Genomic DNA, 20,832 nt, shown 5'->3' with positions numbered 1-20,832 from the left:
TTAGTCGTTTACTTTTCGATTGTGTCCTTCATGACATGTCATTAGGAAGTAAAATTTCACGTTCAATATAGAATATTTGCTACTAACATTCTTCTTTTAACATTATCTCAAACACTCACTCTAATCAATTTGAGTCTTAAATTCTAAAAACGAAACTTCATAAAATAGTGAGACTTGCATTAATTTTATCCAACAAAAAAGTGATTACTAGAGAAAGTGTTAAAAAGAGTGGTTGATATCATTCATGTTCTTAAAGAAATTTTATATGTATTTAACGATGTGTTATCACATACCTCGTTAAATAATTAAAATGTGCTAATATTTTTAAGATACACGTGTGGAAAAAATTACTTTTTTATCAAATAGTTTAGTGGTTAAAATTAATATTTTAAATGAATAAATAAAACGTTTAAGGTTCGAATATCTATCCATGTAAATAATAATACATTATTCTTATCAATTTAATTATGCTCACCGAAAACCGTGGAAAAAAAATACTTTGACTGTATATAAATTAAACCAAAAAAGAATTCATTAACGACACGTTTATGTGTCAAATATGACAAAATGTGTCACATTTTACACCTCTGCCCACACCTTCTTATATGTCCCCATATCTTCACTCATTGTCTATAAAAATAAGGGTCTCATCCCATTTCTTTGAAATCTACCATTTCTTTCAAGTTGTCTTGTGACTTGACTCTGGTTTCTTTGGGAAACACACAAAGATGACTCTACCTTCTTCCAATGGCAAGACTAATCTCTCTCTAGAGATTCCCACCATCAAGTTCACCAAACTCTTCATCAATGGAGAATTTGTTGATTCCCTTTCAGGTTCTTCTCTACTCATTCTTTTTCTTCTTTAATTCTCCCTTTATTTCAATTTTTTTCTTTCTATAGATTAATTTTCATTGTTTCTCAACCCACTTGGGTTAACCTGGTTGTATTGGTTTGAGACCTGAGAATGTGCTCTTTCTCAAGGTCTCAGATTCGCTTATTTCAGTATTAATTTGAATTGGCTAATTTAATTTGTTAAAAAAAACTTGTCATACCTTAACTAATTTTCATTGTTTCTCAAGCTTATCATACCTTCTAGATTATTAGTTTTAAGTTTCTTTTTTCTTTTTTTTTTGTCACATGAAAGTTGAATGATGGTACACGGCACACAATTTTACACGTATGTATAGATGAATGAAATGTGAAATTTATGTTGCATATAGTTTCAATGGTTGGACTCATAAATATGATTGTTAGATAAGAGTTGGCCACAACCGTAATTCACTCATTCTCAAATCATGCTAGGCCTACATAGTGCATGTTAAATAAAAAATGTTTGGTCTAGACCCTTTTTTCATACATCTAGGATATCGAGTTAATCACGTGGAAAAATATAATTAATTTAGTTTAATACTCCCTCCGTTTCAAAATACATGTCCAATTTTTTCAATGTGCACTATTCACTTGACTTACTTTGACCATACTTTTTAACTAATATATAAATACAAATATTAGCATGTAAGATGTTGTTTGATTTGTCTCGACAAATATTTTCAAAATATTAAATTTTTATAATTTTTTACTTTAGAAAATTAAAGATATTAACAGTCAAAATTATGCATTGGCATATGTGAAGTGGTTGACTTGAACATGTATTTTGAAACGGAGGAAGTAGATGATTAGTTCAATTCAAAACTAAAATTGTCATTAATTCAAATGTGATTAATCATGTGTCGTGCATGTATATTCGAACCTTGACCCCACAAAAAAAAAAAGTATTTGTACATACATATCACAAATGTGATTAATCACATTTTCCTTTATTTTTATTTTTTTTATAAATTGTATTACATTTTACCAGAATTATTTGAATATCAAAATAAAAATACAGTATGTAACATTTTATATATTTATCTAAATGTCTCTTTCTTTTTATATTAACATTATTTTCTACAACTTACACATTTTTTTTTTGGTTACATACTACAACTTACACATATTAAAACCTAAAAAAAAATCAGAAGATATAATTTTTTTATTTTAGGGGAGAATATATCATATTTGCTGTCAAAGAATCATTCCCTTATTTTTTACTAATATTGTATAGTTCCGTTTTAATTATGAAGTGTATAAATAGACAAAGAATAAGACAAGAAAAAGGGAACACACATAAACTGCTTCATTTTTATACCTTTTCATCAAATACAAAATTGAATTTGATTAATTTATTATTTGATAGTAACATTTTGTTTTTATTAGGTGAAATTTTAAAATATTTATTAATTTAATGTTATTGTTCTTTTTTTTTTTTTTGAAGGGATGTTATTGTTCTTTTATTTAGTATATTACATATACATAATATACGTCGGTGTATTTTGACTTATATATTTAATTTAACCCTCCAATCTCTATGGTAAAGGTGTTTTAATATTTCAAAGTTTGGTCTTTTCAAAAATTGTTTAACAAAGGAATTGAATTGAGATTCTCTTAAACAATTCGTATTTTGATTTAGTTCATTAACCACTTAAACTTATTTAATTGTTTTAAACTTATAATAGATTGACATTACATAGATATGTCATTATCTATAAGTAAAAATGAGAAATCTGAATGAATTGATACAATCTATTCTTTAAATAATGTAATTAGTTCAAAGTGTAATTCAAGCCATATTCAATCCGGTCTATTGTTTTGGGAAGGAATTCAAATAAGGTCTAATTGCAAAGAGTAAATAGTCATTTTTATCTTAAAATGTATAATGAATAGATACAACAGTCAATCAATGTTGCAAAATTTTTAAATTGTTATTTATTGTTCACTCGTTAATCAAAATAATCATTGAGACACATAAAATCAACCAAAATTAATTAAAAGTAGTTTTCAGATTCAAAGATGTCAGATATATTTTGATTAATAAAGTACATAATCGGAGATTAAATATCTCTTATAGAAACATATTTTATACTTTCAAAAAGCTTGTTAAAAGTAACTATTAAAACCTTTTTGGTGCTTGTGTTTTCTTCTTCTTCTTTTGTTTATAATATTTAAAATGAAAAAACAGGAAAAGAGTTTGAGACAATAGATCCAAGAAGTGGAGAGGTGATAGCAAAAATTGCAGAGGGAACGAAAGAAGACATTGATGTTGCTGTAAAAGCGGCACGTGTCGCTTTCGATGATGGTCCATGGCCTCGTATGCCCGGTTTTGTATGTTATCTTTCTCTCCCACTCTTTTTATTTCATTTAATTTTATTAAATTTCCATTTTTCTACTCTCTTACTAGTAGTTTTCTTGGATGAATCTTATTTTAGCTTGTCAAAAAGTCTAATTTGACTTATTTTCTTTAGTTAATGCCTTGTAACAAAGGTATCTTTTTATAATCACAAATATAAATGAACAGTGTGTAGACGCATATATAAAGAGATTTATATTCAAAATATTAATTTTTTTTTATCAATTTCGTTTATTATTAAAAAAAACTCTTTATACGTGTGTTCAAACGTTATTCTTTTATGTTTGCGACCATAGAAGAATATGATGCTAATATATATTATAAGGACACGTTAATGATTTACGATAATAATTATTTATTGAGCCGTGTTAGTGCTTTTTGACGGCCTAAATAACATAAATACTTTTATTCCTCAACATTGCTTTCACTCATCTATTCCTTAGATTTAGACTTCATCTCTTCATCTTAAATTTTATTAACAAAGAATTGATCGGAAAAAAAATCATTCAATAAATTATAACTACTCTGCCCTAAAAATAATTAAAACCACTAGTCTCTGTAAATATTTTTTTAACACACTAAAATGAGATATAATATAAACAGCTATGATTCACCTTACACAAGGCGTACAAAGGATAAACCAACCAAAAGTATTTCCAAAATCAAGAAAGCACCAGCAAAATAAGCAAAAAAGATTACACGTGGACAAATTCAATTGATAGAAATACTATAACATGATCTCCGTAAGTTTAATTCAGTTGGTAGGGATATTGCATATTATATGCAGGGGGCTGGAGTTCGAATCCCGGACACTCCACTTCTCCACAATTAAATTGTGTGAGCTTTAGGCACTATGCTACTTGACAAAAAAATTATAATATGCATAAGTTAGGGTTTAAAACTCAAATTTCCGATTCAGCTTAAGGGGTAAATATCTAAACCCTAAACTATTTAACAAAAAAATATTATAACTACTGTTGTAGACATTTTCTTCCGGCAGCCCTTGTGCCTTGTTTTGCACGATGATGTACACGCATTATCTCTTTGGTTGGCACAATTAGTTTGGATTATTAGAAATAGAATCCATTGACCAAATGAGAAGAATATATAGAACTTGAATTTTTTTCGTCAAGTATTTGATACAGTAGAAAATAGAAAAACGTGTAGGGAACCTATGAAAGAGACAATAATATTTGTGATTTGATATTTTTATTAAAAAATAAAAAATTATCATTCTCATTATAGAATTCATTTCTAACCTCTTGATCAAAAAGAAAAAAAGTTCAAATAATTAAAAAAGAACTTCTACTTATTTTTTATAAAAGAGTTCAAATAGTTAGTGATATTTCATTAACGAAATGAGATGAAATGTTTTACAATTAATGTTAATAAGTTAATTGTTAATTTGTTAGCTTTTGTGTCCTTACGAGCTTAATTCAATTGGTTTGGCAGAGACATTGTATAATGAGACGATTCGATTATAAAAAAAAAAACTATAATTCAACTGCTACATGTTTGATTATTCATTAATTATGTCACTTGATATTGCAATTGAATTATTTGTGATTTTAAATTTTTATTTCCAAACAACTAAATCCTATTGATGCGCAAGTAGTAGTTATATTACAATTGTTTTGCAGATTATTAACAACAATGAAATTTTTGAATAATTCAACCCTCAACGTCGGTAGTATTATAACTCAGAAATGGACTTTTCCAAATATAATAAGTACATTGCACATTCTCATGTTCAATCTGGTCAAAATAGTGATAACATAAAATATAAAATATTAACTCACAAGGTAAATAAGGTTGACTACACAAATATTAACCCAAAAACTAAACTTACCAAATAAAACTTAGTATTTTGAATGGTTCCAAGTTTCATCCAAATTAGTTTTATTATTCATAATGAGCTGACCTTCTACCCTACAAATTGAAAGTAAACTAGAAACTGATATTAAAATAATAGGACCCGATTCATTCTTAGTTTTTTTTTTACCCAAAGGATCCTCCATATATAGTACATTATTAGTTAAATAAAAGGATTTAACTTTTGTCTATATAAATATTTTAGAGATATTCAAAACTCCATGAACATAGAATGCAACTACCAATAATTTACTCATTTTTCTTTATTCATTTGTATTATTTTAATTTTATATTTTTAAACTAAGTAAATTTTATAAAATAATCTTCTTAGGAATATCAAGAACTTGCCAAACATATTTGTAGGAATAATATTTTGGATGATAAGATTCTTAAAAGTATTCTTTCAAAAAAAAAAAGATTCTTAAAAATATCATTCCCAAGTATATAATTCTATAACTTGAAACAAATACCCCATATACCTATGAAATGAATATTAGAAGTTTATGATATTATTCATCTCACGGTTACGAGTATGATTTAATTTGGGTTGTACCGATTCGACAAAAGACAAGGAAAATGAATACTCATGCTCAAAACTTAATTTATATATGTTTTTTTTTATTTTTTATTTTTTATTTTTATCTATGTAGAATCAAATTAACCATGTCATGACCTTGAACTTCTCCTTGAAGGTGGAGATGTTGATCAACGTCGAATTTTTGAACAATTTTCAAGCATCGAAAACCATAAATACTTGATAGTTTCTTATTGTAGCACTTGTAATTAAAAATATTTAAATTTGAATTATCTTCCAGACATGACGATTCTGAATAGAATGAAAATATTTTTTAAAACTTTCTTGGAGCCTTTAGACTGTTCATGATCTGGTGAACCCCTAGGATTCACCCTGAAAGCAGATCTTTTCACTATTAACAACAGTGGACGTTTATGTCACCAATCTTTTTAAAAATTACACATAAAAGTTAAAACTCTTAACATTTTTTAATTATTATTTAAAGATTTAATTGATATTTTTCCTTTTTTAAAAATTAAATAGTCTCTACTTTTTCCAATTGACTTATAAACTTTTCCAAGTTGCATGCATATTGCATGGTACAACACTATACAACTAACTTTTAGGGGTGTCTTTGATTTGCAAAACAGTAAATACTAGACAGAACAGTATAAGATAGAACAGTACAACACAAGGCAGAACAGCACATGACAAATTTTTTATGACATTGAATAATTTTTTGTTTTATACGATTTTTGAGGGACAAAATACTATTTTGGTATTTTAGACAACTTGTGAGTGGGACAAAAAGTTGTGATGTGGTTTGGTGAGGGACAAAAATATGAGTTTTTGTCCTGTCCCTTGTCTCCAGTTTGTCCTGTACCTGAAACAGTTTTACAAATCAAACACTGGATAACTAGAGTTATTCTGTCATGTCCTTCATTTTTTAGCAAATCAAACGCACCCTTATATTTTATGTTTATAAGACAAAACAAAGGACTTTGATAAAATATATTTTAGTGTTTCTGACGTGTCATGTGATTGACTTCAAAACCCGTGACTATTTGGTGCATAAAGTAACGATCCTTCTAGCCTAGGCTGTTACTTATAATGTAACGGGCCTACACGACCCGAATATTTTGAGAATTGTTCTTCTCTCATCTATTTTTATTCATTTTCGTTTAACGTGAATTAAATTATATTGAAAAAATATATCTATGTAAATTAACTCACATTAAAAATGCACGAGTTAACTTACACTCAGTTATTTTGACGCAGAAGAACAACATATCACTGCCATTGGGTCCACGTTCTATTTATTGGTTGAAATGGAACAACGTTTAGAACACTCACACCAATCATTTGTTTATAGAGTTGGTGTTCAGATATTGAATGATAGGAGTTGATGTTTAACTGCCCCGATACATACAAAAATGATGGAATTAAATGCAAAACACAAAATGTAGTTTAGTTGCATACATAAATACATGCATCCTCATGAACTTAACTGAGTTGGTAAAGACAATGCATAATATATGTAAGGTTCGGGTTCAAACCTCGACCACAAAAAAAAAAAATACATAAATACATGTAGAACATACCATGACATTTTTTTTTCAAAAAAAAAAAATGACGTGATTAAAAAAAGTTACTGACTTCTTTCGATTGACCTTTTTTAATTCATTTATTGACATAAATACTCGTGATTGTTTACGACGACATATGAAAATCACTTTGGCATGTACGTAAGCTATTTTCAGCTCATTTCGATAATTTATTCATGATAGTTTATGAAAACATACAAACATGTTGACTTATTTTACCTTTTGTTGTAGAAATAGCTTATACATCAACATTTATATGATCATAGTTTATGCTATAAACACTTAATTAAGTTGTTTATCGAAACATGGCCTATATACTTTGGTTCCATTTATATTTTGCAGCATATATTAAACTTGACATATGGTTTGTTAATTAATCAGGTAAGAGCAAAAATAATGCTGAAATGGGCAGACTTAATTGATCAAAACATAGAAGAAATAGCAGCATTAGATACAATAGATGCTGGAAAACTATACACTTTCTGCAAAGCTGTTGACATTCCTGGAGTAGCAAATATAATACGTTACTATGCCGGTGCTGCGGATAAAATTCACGGCAAGGTTTTAAAACCTGCTCGGGAGTTGCACGCATATACTTTGATGGAGCCAATCGGTGTCGTTGGACACATTATTCCTTGGAATTTTCCTAGTACTATGTTTGCTGCTAAGGTTGCTCCTGCTTTGGCTGCTGGTTGTACTATGGTTCTTAAGCCTGCTGAACAAACACCTCTCTCTGCTTTGTTTTATGCTCATCTTGCTAAGGAGGTAAGGTTAAAAAAATTGGTTCATTTATTTTTCAATCTTAGTTCCTTAGTTCGTTTAGTAACATTCGCATGTGATATTTATGTTCGAGTATTTTGATTCCTTTTGATTGGAAAATTTTCAAGTATTATAAACTTATCGCATCATTGACCTTAGAAGTCTGTTTTGTCGGGTTGAATTTCAGTTCAACACTAATTTAGATTATTTCTAAGTCTATTAAAAATCGGTTAGGTAATCCGTAATCAGGTTACTTAGGTCACACTCCAAATGTCCAGTATTGAGCATTAGGGGATGTGTTAGTTTCACACTACAAAACAAATGTTTGCTACGGGTTATTAACGAACATAGACCAAAAAAAAGGAGGTAGAAAATCATTTCAGAAACATGACTTCAACAATAATCTATCGGTAATAAGTTGTTTTCTTGTAGTGTCACGTTTGATGTGATATGATCTTTAAAAACATTTATAAGTGGAAGATATCTCTTACCAATTATGTTTGTCGTGTCGAGTTAATTCTAACCCAAATTTTAGGACTAATTTTCATTGAGAAGCTTCTATAAACTATAAATTAATCTAAATCCCAAGACTAATTTGATTAGTTTTTCTTGCTTTTCGTCTTTTGAAGGCTGGAATTCCAGATGGAGTGCTCAATGTAGTACCTGGATTTGGTGCAACTGCAGGAGCTGCAATAAGCTCACACATGGACATTGATAAGGTAAATTTTAAATATCAAGCATAAGCATTTGAAAATATCACGATTCAAAAGAATATAAGACTAATAGAATTGCTTTGATTGTGCTTGTGCAGGTTAGTTTTACCGGTTCAACAGAAGTAGGACGCGAAATAATGGTATCTGCAGCTAGAAGTAATTTGAAACCAGTTTCACTTGAATTAGGAGGAAAATCACCCCTCTTAATTTTTGATGATGCTGATGTTAATAAAGCTGCTGAACTTGCTCTCCTTGGCATTTTATTTAATAAGGTGAATTTTTTTACCTAACTCCGTGTTCAAATGTCGTGTGTTCTTTGTTTGTGTTTCTCGTATTTATTTTCTTTTAAACACTACCATTTAGTTTTTACAAAACAATCCAATTGTGTAGCTTCTAACAAGTTCTGTTTTTTTAATTCTTGTATGGTTTTAGGGAGAAATTTGTGTTGCGGGTTCTCGTGTGTTTGTTCAAGAAGGAATCTATGATGAATTTGAGAAGAAGTTGGTGGAGAAAGCAAAAGCTTGGGTTGTTGGTGATCCTTTTGATCCTAAAGTTCAACAAGGGCCTCAGGTACGAAATTAGCAATGTTGAAGTTATTTGTAGTTCGTTTTTAGTCGAGCTAGCTTTTGGGATGAGATCCAAACTCATTTAACATGGTATCAGAGTCAGGTTAAGATCAGGGCCGGGTTATAGATTGCAATGTGGGAATTGGACCCAGGCCCACGCTAGGCGTGAGAAACATATTTCACATATTTATTCTAGTAGTGTAATATATTTCTAGTAATAACTAAGTTTTTCATTGTAGGTTGACAAGAAGCAATTTGAAAAAATTCTTTCCTACATTGAGCATGGAAAGAATGATGGCGCAACCCTTTTGACAGGTGGTAAAAAAATTGGAGACAAGGGTTACTACATTGAGCCTACAATTTTCTCAAATGTTAAGGTGAAATTTAACTCAACAAAAATATCATATACTATATGGAGTACCTTCAGAATATTCAAATAAACAAACCATATAATATTTGTTTTTCCTTTCTGTTCTTTGATAATTTGATTAGGAGGACATGCGTATAGCACAAGATGAAATATTTGGCCCTGTCATGGCACTCATGAAGTTCAAGTAAGTTATTCAACTTAAGTCTATTAATATTTTTGCACTTTTGATTCCGTAAAATACAAACGAACGACTACAAACACATATTTTTTAGACGAACTATAAGGACTAAAAATAAATACATTTTCTATATGGACTAAAGTTTAGTGGTCAAGAATTTCCTTTTATACTTATTTTAGACCATGATTTGCTCCAATGAACAAAAGACGTAGTTATACGCAGTTTTCGATCGCAATTGTTATAAGTAGTTTTTTATCCTGGACCGTTAATCTGAGATCCAATGATTTAGATTGCATGATAACAAAATCAGTTAAAAATGATCTCAACTAGTGATTGGAGATCGCGCAATTGAGATCGAAAACTGCGTGATGCAGATACCACCAAAACCAAATTGTTTATTATTGTTGTTTTTGAAGTAATTATAGTAAGGTTGTTCATGAATGATGAATTCAAGTACATGAATAAAAAATAGGACTATTGAGGAAGCAATCAAAAGTGCAAACAATACAAAATATGGCTTAGCAGCAGGAATTGTGACAAAGAATTTGGATATAGCAAACACTGTGTCAAGGTCCATTAGAGCAGGAATTATTTGGATTAATTGCTACTTTGCCTTTGGAAATGATATTCCTTATGGAGGTTACAAGATGAGTGGGTTTGGAAGAGATTTTGGATTGGAATCATTACATAAATATTTGCAAGTTAAATCTGTTGTAACTCCCATTTACAATTCTCCTTGGCTTTGAATGTTCTTTGTATTTGGGTTATGTGTATTTGAGAGTGAACAAATGGACCTTTTCCATGTATAATTCATCATAATAATAACATTATAAGATCTTATGTTATGTTACATCCAATCAATTATGTGGGCATGTCAAGGTTGAAAATGATGATTTAATCTAAATTGGATCCAACATACTATACATTTTTTTTTTTCAACAAAACCAAACTCAATGCATTTCATTCAAAATAAATGTAGAAATACATGTTGGGATGAAATTAAAAATATGGTGCCTAACATGCAACATTGACGCCCTGGCTAAGTTATGAGCGACATGGTATGTTTGTCCATGAATAAAACTTATTATAAAGTTTGGAGAGAAATTCAAAAAAAGATCTAAAATCATTTAAAATGACTCTCAATTCAATTTGGTTCCTAGAATTATCAAAGATACCATCCACTACTTCTTTGCAATCGAGTTCAATGGTTATCTTCGATAATCCCAACTCATCAAGCCAGGTGAGTGCTTTCTTTACACCTAAGCTTCTGCTTCAATCGTTGGTGGACAGCCGTTAAACATTTACGCAGTTATTGTGCTAACAGATTGACTTGTCTGATCTCTAATTCACATTCCAATACCAATGCATCCTTGTTCTTTGGAATCGGGCTGCAGCATTTCCTGCCGCAAACTGATCAATTGTGGAACGCGTGCGAACACGCTGCCATCGTCTAAGCAATTCTTGGACTGTTGAGTGACACAGCAGGCCTCTTCTCCTCGTTCTCCCATACCTTCTCATTTCATCGCGTCCATAAGCATGGCACGATCGTCACAATGTCATGTACGATAGGCTTTGTGAAATTCTGCACCGCATAACTATCGGCTTCATGCACTGCAGTAGCTAATAGATTCCACGTCCAGCTCCAACACGCATGCATTTTGAACCAGATAGTAAGTTATGTGTGTGTTGAGATGTTGATGTTGCTTAAATTTATATAGTCTTGTAAATCATTTAGTTCATATACAGAGCAAAACAGAACATAACATGACTGAAAAAAGTTATATGCTTTGGTTCCATTTCTATTTTGCAACATACTAAATTTATTTTGATTCATCTTGAATTCAAATATATTAAATTGATAGATATTGGAAAAGTTATGGATTTTATTATGAATGTTAGTACATTCTTCTAACAATTCAACTGTTAACATTTTCTAAGTGGGTTTGCATCAAAATTAGATGCACTTATCGAATGCCTATTCAAAGAGTTGTACAGGATCACATGGTGGAATGATTTTGATGGCTGAACTTAATGAGTTCTCTTGCATAGGAGTATATTAATTCAGAAGATAATGCACTACATAACTATTTCTTTATGGTGTGAAGTTTGTATATATGATAAAGATTTACCATACTATTTAGTGGCCATGGAAAGGCAAGCAGCCTTTACTTAGCTTAGCAAGGAGATGAGGTATGTCTTCAGCTTGCTTGAATATCTCTTATGAAGCTAATTTTTTATTTACATAAGAAGAAGACCTTTATATTAATGTGTAAGGTATAAGACAATCAAGTTTGATTTGTGGTCTAAGATCATAAGGATGTGTGATAGTATAATTCACTACACAAGAATATTGTTTTGAAAAGGTTCTTATGAAGTTTGTATTCTCAAAAGAGAGTTGAGTATCCCTTATGATCAAGGCTACTTGAAAAAAAAAAAAAAAAACTTGATGTTTAATTAACTTGTGACAATTTAATTGAAATCCATATATCCGTAAACATGGAAAGTTTTTTTTCTACGGGGACGAAAATCAAAAGTGGTCCAAATTACAGGGACAAAAATCATATTTAAGCCTATTTTTTATAAATATTATATACATGTGTATATAAATATAAATTGAAATTATCTTTTACGTCTCAATATTTTTTAGTATGCACAACTTTTATTTATTATTCATTCGAAAATGCTAATGGTTAGTTTGTGAGGAAATAGAGAAATTCTTAGATCAAAACTTGAACCTCTTTCCAAATCACTAAATGAATGCATGATCAACACAGAACCATCAACAATTGTTTGGAGCAAGATTCAGACACACAACATTTGTGCATATATACACTTTATCTAACTCTGCTCATCCAGCCCTTTGGAATGGTGATAAGACAATAACATAAATCCCAACAATATTAAAATATTAAACATTAATAACAAGAAAAATGTCAAAAACCACTTTTTCTTCTGACTTGTGATTTTGAAAGAAGAAAAATGGTGATTTTGAATCTTCTGATATGTGAGAAGGATGAACCCTACGATTCAGATTCAACTAAAACACTTTCTTTTTCAAACATAAAGGATGCCATAAAAAATAGGTTTATATCTATAACTATGAAAAATGCCATAAGCTATAATAAATATTAGGCACTCTCCAAACTCCAAAAGTTCACATTGATGATACATCTGTAAGGCAAAACCTAGGTAAAAAGAAAAATGTTTGACAACACCAAAAAACTACCAAGTTATACTAAGGAAATTTAACGGATCAACCATTGTAGAGTTGCTATTTGATCACTGTCGAGCTTCAATTAGATTCCAATCCAGACAGCAAAAGGATCAAACATGCATGGTACCATTGCTTCTAAATATAGAAAAGGAGTGACAAAATTTTTGGTAGGCATAGCTTTCCCTGTTTTACTGCATCAGATTCTAGGTGCTGCATTAAGAATCACAGGTTCGTTGTCAGTTGCATGCCAGAAAAACATGGTAAAATACCCACAGGAAAATAAACAGTATAGCAGTATAGCAATGCGCAAAATTGCTAATACGAGATGAATAAGATTGACTTCCCAGATAAACTGGGTTGAAACTCATAGTTAGTTAGCTAGCATAAATGTCTTCCTGAGAGCCACTGAATCTTCATAGAAAATAATATACATATCAGTATAAATTCAGAGAATCTACCTCCACCAATTGTTGCTTCAGGCAACCGCTCAATTGAGTATCTATGTTTGGTGATGTACATTATTGGCACACCAGGAATCTGCAATGCAGGTACCCAGTCCATGAGTCATGCATCCAGGTTCAACATCAAAGCAATGACAAGTAGAGAAATGATTAGTTATTTCACCTTCCGGATCCTCCTCTTCAAGTCTCGATCACATGTCGCGACAATGAAGCACTTACTCTGCTCCCAAGAAAATGGTTTGTTTAAATAATTTGGAACAAAATAATGAAACAGGATGTAGGTGCGTGTTGCTGTTACTGTTATTCTTTTATTCTTGTTTCAAATTATTCCTTAATAAAATAAAACTGTTTTACTTAAATGGATATACATAGCAATCGCCAAAGAAAATGGAAACCGTGAACACCAAGAATTAAGCAAATAATACTTGATTGTATTCATTAGCTCAGCTACGAATTCACAGTTAAAAAAACTTTGAAGCAATGTTCAAAAGTAGATTAAGATAGGAGAGAAGAAAAGTACTCTAACTCAAAACTAGTTGATCAAGATGACCTCATATACTGCTAAGAGATTAAAATATGCAAGACCTAAAAATAGACATTGAAATTATTTGCCATTATTTTGGATCTTGCCTTTATTATTTGATCAAAACAATAATTTAAAACCGTTTTTCCTTTTCACAAGATCATAGAAAAAAACGTATGCTGTCCAATAATTAACAGATACTTGAAAATAAATCACACCTCGGTAACTCTGTCAACAAGGCAGTCATCAGCATAGGTACCCCTATGAGTACAGAGTAATCTCTCAAATCGAGGATCCTTGGCAATCCTGTCATTATAAAAGTGATAAACCAATACAACCTGAAGCTAATACTGGAAAAATATAATTCATTTTCTGTACTAAACTGAGAGATGGCTTGTATCATAAATATAATCAATAGTAGCATGAAAAAAAAAATGATTTTTCCCATTTTTCTGGAGAAAATGGATGAATGAAGTCTGGAATGGATATCTGATTTCTTTTATCTTCCAAAATGAAAAATAGGGATTTTAGTATAAAAATAGCCCAACAAAAAATTTGGTAGGTGTATAGTAAAGAGGAAAACTAAACAAAAAGCACGGTAAAGGCCAGCATGCATAACATAATTGCGAACTCTTACGCATAAATAGCAGGTGTATGAAAATATAGACCATTAAAAATCAAGGCACATAAGATTTACCTTAGAGCTACACGATATTTTGTGCCCAACTTCTCTAGTTCTGCCATCACACAGTCTGTGATACACGGGGTACCTGAAAATCCAAAGTATTAACAGAACAACGATAAGAATAGTGTATAGGATGTTAGATTCAAATATGCCGTACCACATTTAAAGACGAGCTTTTTAATCATAGGAAAGGCTATCAAAACACAAGCTCTAAATAAACTCAAAAGGAACCCCAACATTCAACAAAACATATACATTAAATACACAAATGGAGTGAAGTAATCACCAATTCAACTCACATTTTGCAAATAAGCAGTCCATCATTCCTTTCTCCAAATCCAACTGCAGAAAAAAAAAACAAAAAAGTCCTTTAGGTCAGCCACCAACATAGAAACTTCAAAAATAAAATTATAAAACTCAGTTTTAATTAGATTAGATCAATCAAACATTAAAATGATTTACAACAACCAAACCTTATCCCACTAAGGGGTGGTTGCAGGGACGAATTTACGTGTAAGGGTATGTGGGCAAGTGCCCCCACTATGATATCAGTTTCTGTTATAAGCATTCCATAACTATTGATTACTTATTTACTTTGTACTTGTTCAAGGAAAGTTAGCTTAACCTTACCGAACCAATATATAAGTAACAAAGCAAACCATAGAATATTACAGAGAATAATTACAATCTATATTTATGTTTAATTTAAAAAATAAAGGGTTAAATATGTTTTTAGTCCCTATAAATATGTCAACTTTTCGTTTTAGTCCCTCTAAAATTTTCCTTCAACTTTTAGTCCCTACAAAATTTTCAATTTTCACTTTTGGTCCCTCTTTTAAAGTAAACTCATATGTAGAATTCATATTTTTTAATAAAAATTCAAAATATTATAAGAATCACTACAAAAAATATTTAGAATTTTTTAACAAAACATGAATTTAATATGAATTTTTATATTTTTACGGTTAAAAATTCATATTTAATTTGTACTTTGTTAAAAAATTCTAATTTTTTTTAGAATATTTTACACATTCCTGCACAATTTTATTAAAAAATACAAAAATTAAATTAAAAATAGGGACCAAAAGTAGTGATTGAAAATTTTATAGGGACTAAAAATTGAAGGAAAATTTTAGAGGGACTAAAACGAAAAGCTGACATATTTATAGGGACCAAAAACATATTTAACCCAAAAATAAAATATTATATATTTTTCCTGCCACAAATTTATATTGTATATGTTGCCCCCGCAACTAAAAATTTCTCGATCCGTCACTAGTTGATGACAACATGGATCAAATTGCACCACAATGTTCTATCATAAACTATATTTCAATCCAAATAATTAAACTCTAGAACTTTCTTAACGATCTCTCTTATAATTTTTCTAAGCCTTCTTCCGCCTCTAGTGATTTGACCATCCACCATATGATCTACTCTCCTCACTAGAGTCTACAAGTCTTCTCTCTGCGTGCCCAAACAACCTAAGCATAGATTCCACCATAGGCGTTACCCCAACTCTCTCTCTCTCTAATGTTGTCATTTCTAATCCTAACATCCTCATCACTTCTACGCTTGTTTTATCCATGTCGTTTTAATTTTCCACTAGAAATTCGATGATTGATTTATCATTCCAATCCTTTGTGGAAAAACTCATAAGTAGTATCATAAGTATGTCACCAAAATACAATCACAAACATAATTGGCATCATACACTATAAGATTGAACAAAAATCATTTACTTATTCAAAAAAAGATACAGAATTCACAATAAAAAATACTTCAAAAAGGAAATAAAAAAATAAAAAAACACACATACCTTATTCTGAATGGAGAAATTGATGAAGTTGGTATCGATCAAAACACGATAAGGAGGTCCCAAAGCAGTATTGTAGTGAAAGAAAAGTGCCGAAGAATGAGTAGGACTGGATAATGCAAATTCAGATGCAAATTCAGAAAAGTGATTATTAAAACCTTAAAAAAATTGATAAATTGAATAGGAATGAAAAGTAAGAAGAAAGGCTTACACATTTCTGGGTAACTTTTCTTTAAGAGTGTTCTTCTTTTCTGGGTTCAAAACCGCTTCTTTATAGCTGAAAATTGAAACAAAAATTAAAAGTGAAAATAGAGTGAAAATACGAAGCATATGAATTTAGAGATGAGGAAAAAAAATTACTTTTTGATTGCTTTGGAAGTGACCATCTTCTTCATAACAGCAAATTTGGGTCCTTTCTTAGCATTACCCATTGTTCTGTGAAATTGACAAGCTAGTAGTTGTAGCTTCACTGTAAACGTGAACTCTTGCCGAGGTTTCGCTATCCTCTATACACAAACGAAGTGAAGAAGAAAGCAAAATTAGGGTTACAACTGATCGATGTTTTTATTTGGTTTTTTATGACCTTTTTCACTCCCTCAACCAGACTCCAACACGGTTCAATTAGCCGGGTTGGTTTATTTAGTAAAGTTGGTCCAAATCTTTCCAAAAAAAAATAAAAATATTGGTTCAAGTAGTAAAATATTAAGACTTTTTTTGTTTTTTTAGGGAAAATATTAAGACTTTTTTAGCGTTTGATTCATGTTTCGTGCGTATGAAAAAAACTAGGGTTTAGGGTTTAGGTCTCTTGAGAGAAGCTCTTCTTTCATTGCATAAACAGCACATACGCACGCTTCTCTTCCCTTCCATTCTCTTCTTCTACCTAAACCCTATCGGAGTATCGCTCTTCTGCTACACAACATTTTTTTACAGCACTATTATTCGTATTTACAAATTTAAGCTTTAGTAAATTATTATTATTATAATTATTATTTCACTTAAGTTTTCACTAAAATAATTTCATTAATTTTTACAAAACCTGACTATATTAATTTTTTACATATGTAAATGTATATTTTTAAGGAATATTTAAATAATATATTCAGTTGAAGTAGCTCAACAGGTGACACGTGTCCAAAAGGGTAATTTAGGTTTTACCACAACATCTTCTATTCTTATATTAAGAAGGATTTGTATCACTGTGTATAATAATAATAATTTTTAAATAACACCTATAAAACTCTCAAAGCACAAAAAACAACATGACATAAACACAGTGGCGGAGCCAGCCAAAAAATTTTGGGGTGGCCGCCATCTCGCCATCAAAATAAACTATAATATATAAATCATATTAAACACAACACATTTAAGTCGTAATAAACCAACAGCAAGATCAGAAAGAGTAGTATGCAAAATAAGAAAATCAAAATAGGAACATAACAGCAAGATCAGAAAGAGATATAATGAATTTATAAACTATAACAAATCAGCAAGATCAGCAACAATCAAAGTAGGTACAGAATAGGTTCAAAATAGGAACATAACAGCAAGATCAGCAAGATCAAAGTAGGTATGCCTCTGTTTATTTTGGATTTCTAAAACAAATTTGTAAAACTACCATCAACAAAATCAAACTTCTGTAATACAAAGCAGCTTAGCCTTAGCATTTAGGAAATGGAAATTCGTAACATTAAAACTATATTTAGGGGATTAAGATTAACCCTGAACTATGATTTCACAATATATAAACAAATAATGTTAAAACTGATATTCTAAGTTTAAAACTCAGCCTCGCTTCTAAAATTTCTGCAGGTTATATGAGTGAAGTCACATTCCTCTTTTTTTACTTCATGATATTCAAATCTTTCCTAAACAACACAACCATCTTGTAATAACAGCTATTATGATTTTCTAATCCAATGCAAAGGTTACTTTGTATGACTCTAGTCAAAGTGATAATCAAAAGCAATTAGCAAAGACAAAAACCAAATTTGTAAAATTACCATCAACAAAATCAAACTTCAATTTCACATTACCTAATTTACCTTACAATTTACAAGAACTAGGGTTTGTGGAGAGAGAGATGGAGATAGCTCTTTAAACACAACACAGAAGATGGAGGCTTTTCCACCTCTGCATAAACACAAACACATAGTGTGCAATCCCCAAAAGATTTTTCATGAAAACCCATTCCCTATTACTAAAATTGAATTATCAAACCCCATTATAGACCTTATAACAATACTCGATCCACTGATCAAAATAAAACAACCCCACAAAAGAGACTACAAAACAAAAACAAAACCATTTGTCCATTTCATAGAGACATAAACACAAACACCTAGAAATAAGCAGAACATTCATGTCTTACTAAAACATTTTTGTAGCAATCAGTAGCAATCAAAAACTCAAAAAATCAATTTCACATTACTAAATCATTACTAAACACATACAAAATTACAAATCATTACCAGAATATTAAATTCAATTTCACATTACTAAAGAACATGTAATCATCAAATCAGAATCAGAATTGAAGGAAATTACATTCAAATTTCACATTACCTTATAAGTTACAACAATTAGGGTTTGTGGAGAAGGATGGATGGAGATAGCTCTCTAAACTAAAGAATCAATTAAGAAGATGGAGGAGGATGCGGCGGTGATGGATGGAGCAGGAGGAGAGTGGTCGGGGATCGCCGGCGGTGGTGTGGTGGTGGATGTTGTTCGGTCGGATTTGCTTTGGCTGGGAGAAGAAAAAAGAGTAACGCGCATCAGATGAAAGAGAAGGGGAAGAGGAAATGAAATTGAATTGGTAACATTCATATTAATAAAGGGCATTGTAGTAATTTCCTGTGTATAAATTTTTTTAGAGTATTGCTGTTTACACCGAGAAAAACTAGTAATTTACCCAGATGCCCCTCGGCAGTTAACTGCCGAATTATGGAAACGGCTGCAGTTAACTCCCTAGGAAAACTTCGGCAGTAAACTCCCGAGGAATACTAAAAACTTCGGCAGTTAACTGCCGAGGAAACCTCAAATCTGTTTTTTTTTTTAACAAAAACCATAAATTGTCATTAATAATATTTATTGATTTTGAATGTTTCAATCATTATTTTGGTACGTTTCAAACAATTACAATATTATATTTATGCGTATATATCTTAATAAGAATAGCATTTAAATCAATGTAAAATAATTATGTTTATGATTTCATTAACTACCGATTGCATTCATATGATTATTTTTATGATTTCATTCATACGATTATTCATCTCTCTTAAAAGGAATTAAACATTATTATTTTTATGATTTCATTCATATGATTTTGTTGCCATAAATGAAGAAATATGAGAGATGAATAATATCTCGGTAGTTAATGGACCTAAAATGATGATTCGATAAAAAAATGCAACAAAAACGTTTCAAATGATAGAATAATTATATTTGTAATTATTAGTAATTAATTTTATTGATGTCTATCATTATTCATAGGTTTGACTAACCTATTATTACTTTATACTAATATTTCAGATATTATTACTTTAATTAACATGAAAAATACAACAACAAAAAATAAAAATGTTTGTCATCGGTAATTAATGGACAATTATTTTAACGATTTCTTATTATTATTTTTATTTAAAACATTAAAATGTTTAATTTTTACATTGATTTAATGTTATTTTTATTAATATATATACACATAAATATAATACTGCAATTGTTTGAAACGTACCAAAATAATGATTGAAACATTCATAATCAATAAATATTATTAATGACAATTTATGGTTTTTGTTAAAAAAAAAAGACAGGTTTGAGGTTTCCTCGGCAGTTAACTGCCGAAATTTTCAGTAGTATTCCTCGGTAGTTTACTGCAGAAGTTTTCCTCGATAGTTAATTGCCGCCGGTTTACTAAAACTTCGACGGTTAACTGCCGAAGAACAGTTTCGTAAGGACTCATGTGGCACATAATGTGTAAACATCAATTCTCAATTTTTTAAGATGGGTGGCAGCGGTAACATTCATATTAATAAAGGAGGAAGAGAGAGAAATAAAATAAAATCAAGTGTTTGTGTTGAAGGAATAAAAGGCAAAATTAAATTAAATAAATAAAAAATGTATGTATGGGTGAGGAGTCTTGTGCGGCTAGGATTTTTATTTTTTTTTTGAAAGGAGGATTTTTTTTTATTTGTGTTTTAGTATATAAATTAAAAAAAAAGTATCCATGCCAATTTCCACTATAAAAAATTTATGCCAATCACTTCAACAGGAAGATTATCCATAACCCAGAATCAGAAATTCTTAATCAACTACACCGATGTTTAGAA

The 20,832-nt window shown here is 30.3% G+C and overlaps 2 protein-coding genes across 2 annotated transcripts; one reads left to right on the top strand and one right to left on the bottom strand.

Moving 5' to 3' along the window:
- The first annotated feature begins 635 nt into the window (after positions 1-635).
- On the top strand, positions 636-10,663 carry LOC11442573 (aldehyde dehydrogenase family 2 member C4). The gene is made up of 9 exons (XM_013597607.3): positions 636-834; positions 3,059-3,201; positions 7,598-7,981; positions 8,605-8,694; positions 8,787-8,960; positions 9,121-9,258; positions 9,494-9,631; positions 9,747-9,808; positions 10,275-10,663. The coding sequence occupies exons 1-9, from the start codon at positions 729-731 to the stop codon at positions 10,546-10,548; spliced, it is 1,509 nt and encodes a 502-aa protein (XP_013453061.1). The 5' UTR covers positions 636-728; the 3' UTR covers positions 10,549-10,663.
- A 2,140-nt stretch (positions 10,664-12,803) lies between these two features.
- Positions 12,804-19,276, bottom strand: LOC11432192 (rRNA-processing protein FCF1 homolog). Its single transcript, XM_003620469.4, has 10 exons — positions 19,064-19,276; positions 16,862-17,007; positions 16,713-16,778; positions 16,505-16,610; positions 14,985-15,027; positions 14,698-14,770; positions 14,219-14,306; positions 13,641-13,697; positions 13,475-13,553; positions 12,804-13,226 (listed from the first exon to the last, which is right to left on the bottom strand). The coding sequence occupies exons 2-10, from the start codon at positions 16,930-16,932 to the stop codon at positions 13,213-13,215; spliced, it is 597 nt and encodes a 198-aa protein (XP_003620517.1). The 5' UTR covers positions 16,933-17,007; positions 19,064-19,276; the 3' UTR covers positions 12,804-13,212.
- Between the last annotated feature and the right edge of the window lie 1,556 nt (positions 19,277-20,832).

Source organism: Medicago truncatula, chromosome 6, assembly GCF_003473485.1.
Source record: "Medicago truncatula cultivar Jemalong A17 chromosome 6, MtrunA17r5.0-ANR, whole genome shotgun sequence".
In the NCBI taxonomy this organism is placed as follows: Eukaryota; Viridiplantae; Streptophyta; class Magnoliopsida; order Fabales; family Fabaceae; genus Medicago; species Medicago truncatula.
Note: the sequence above shows the minus strand (reverse complement) of the source record. Positions and strands in the feature narration are given on the sequence as shown.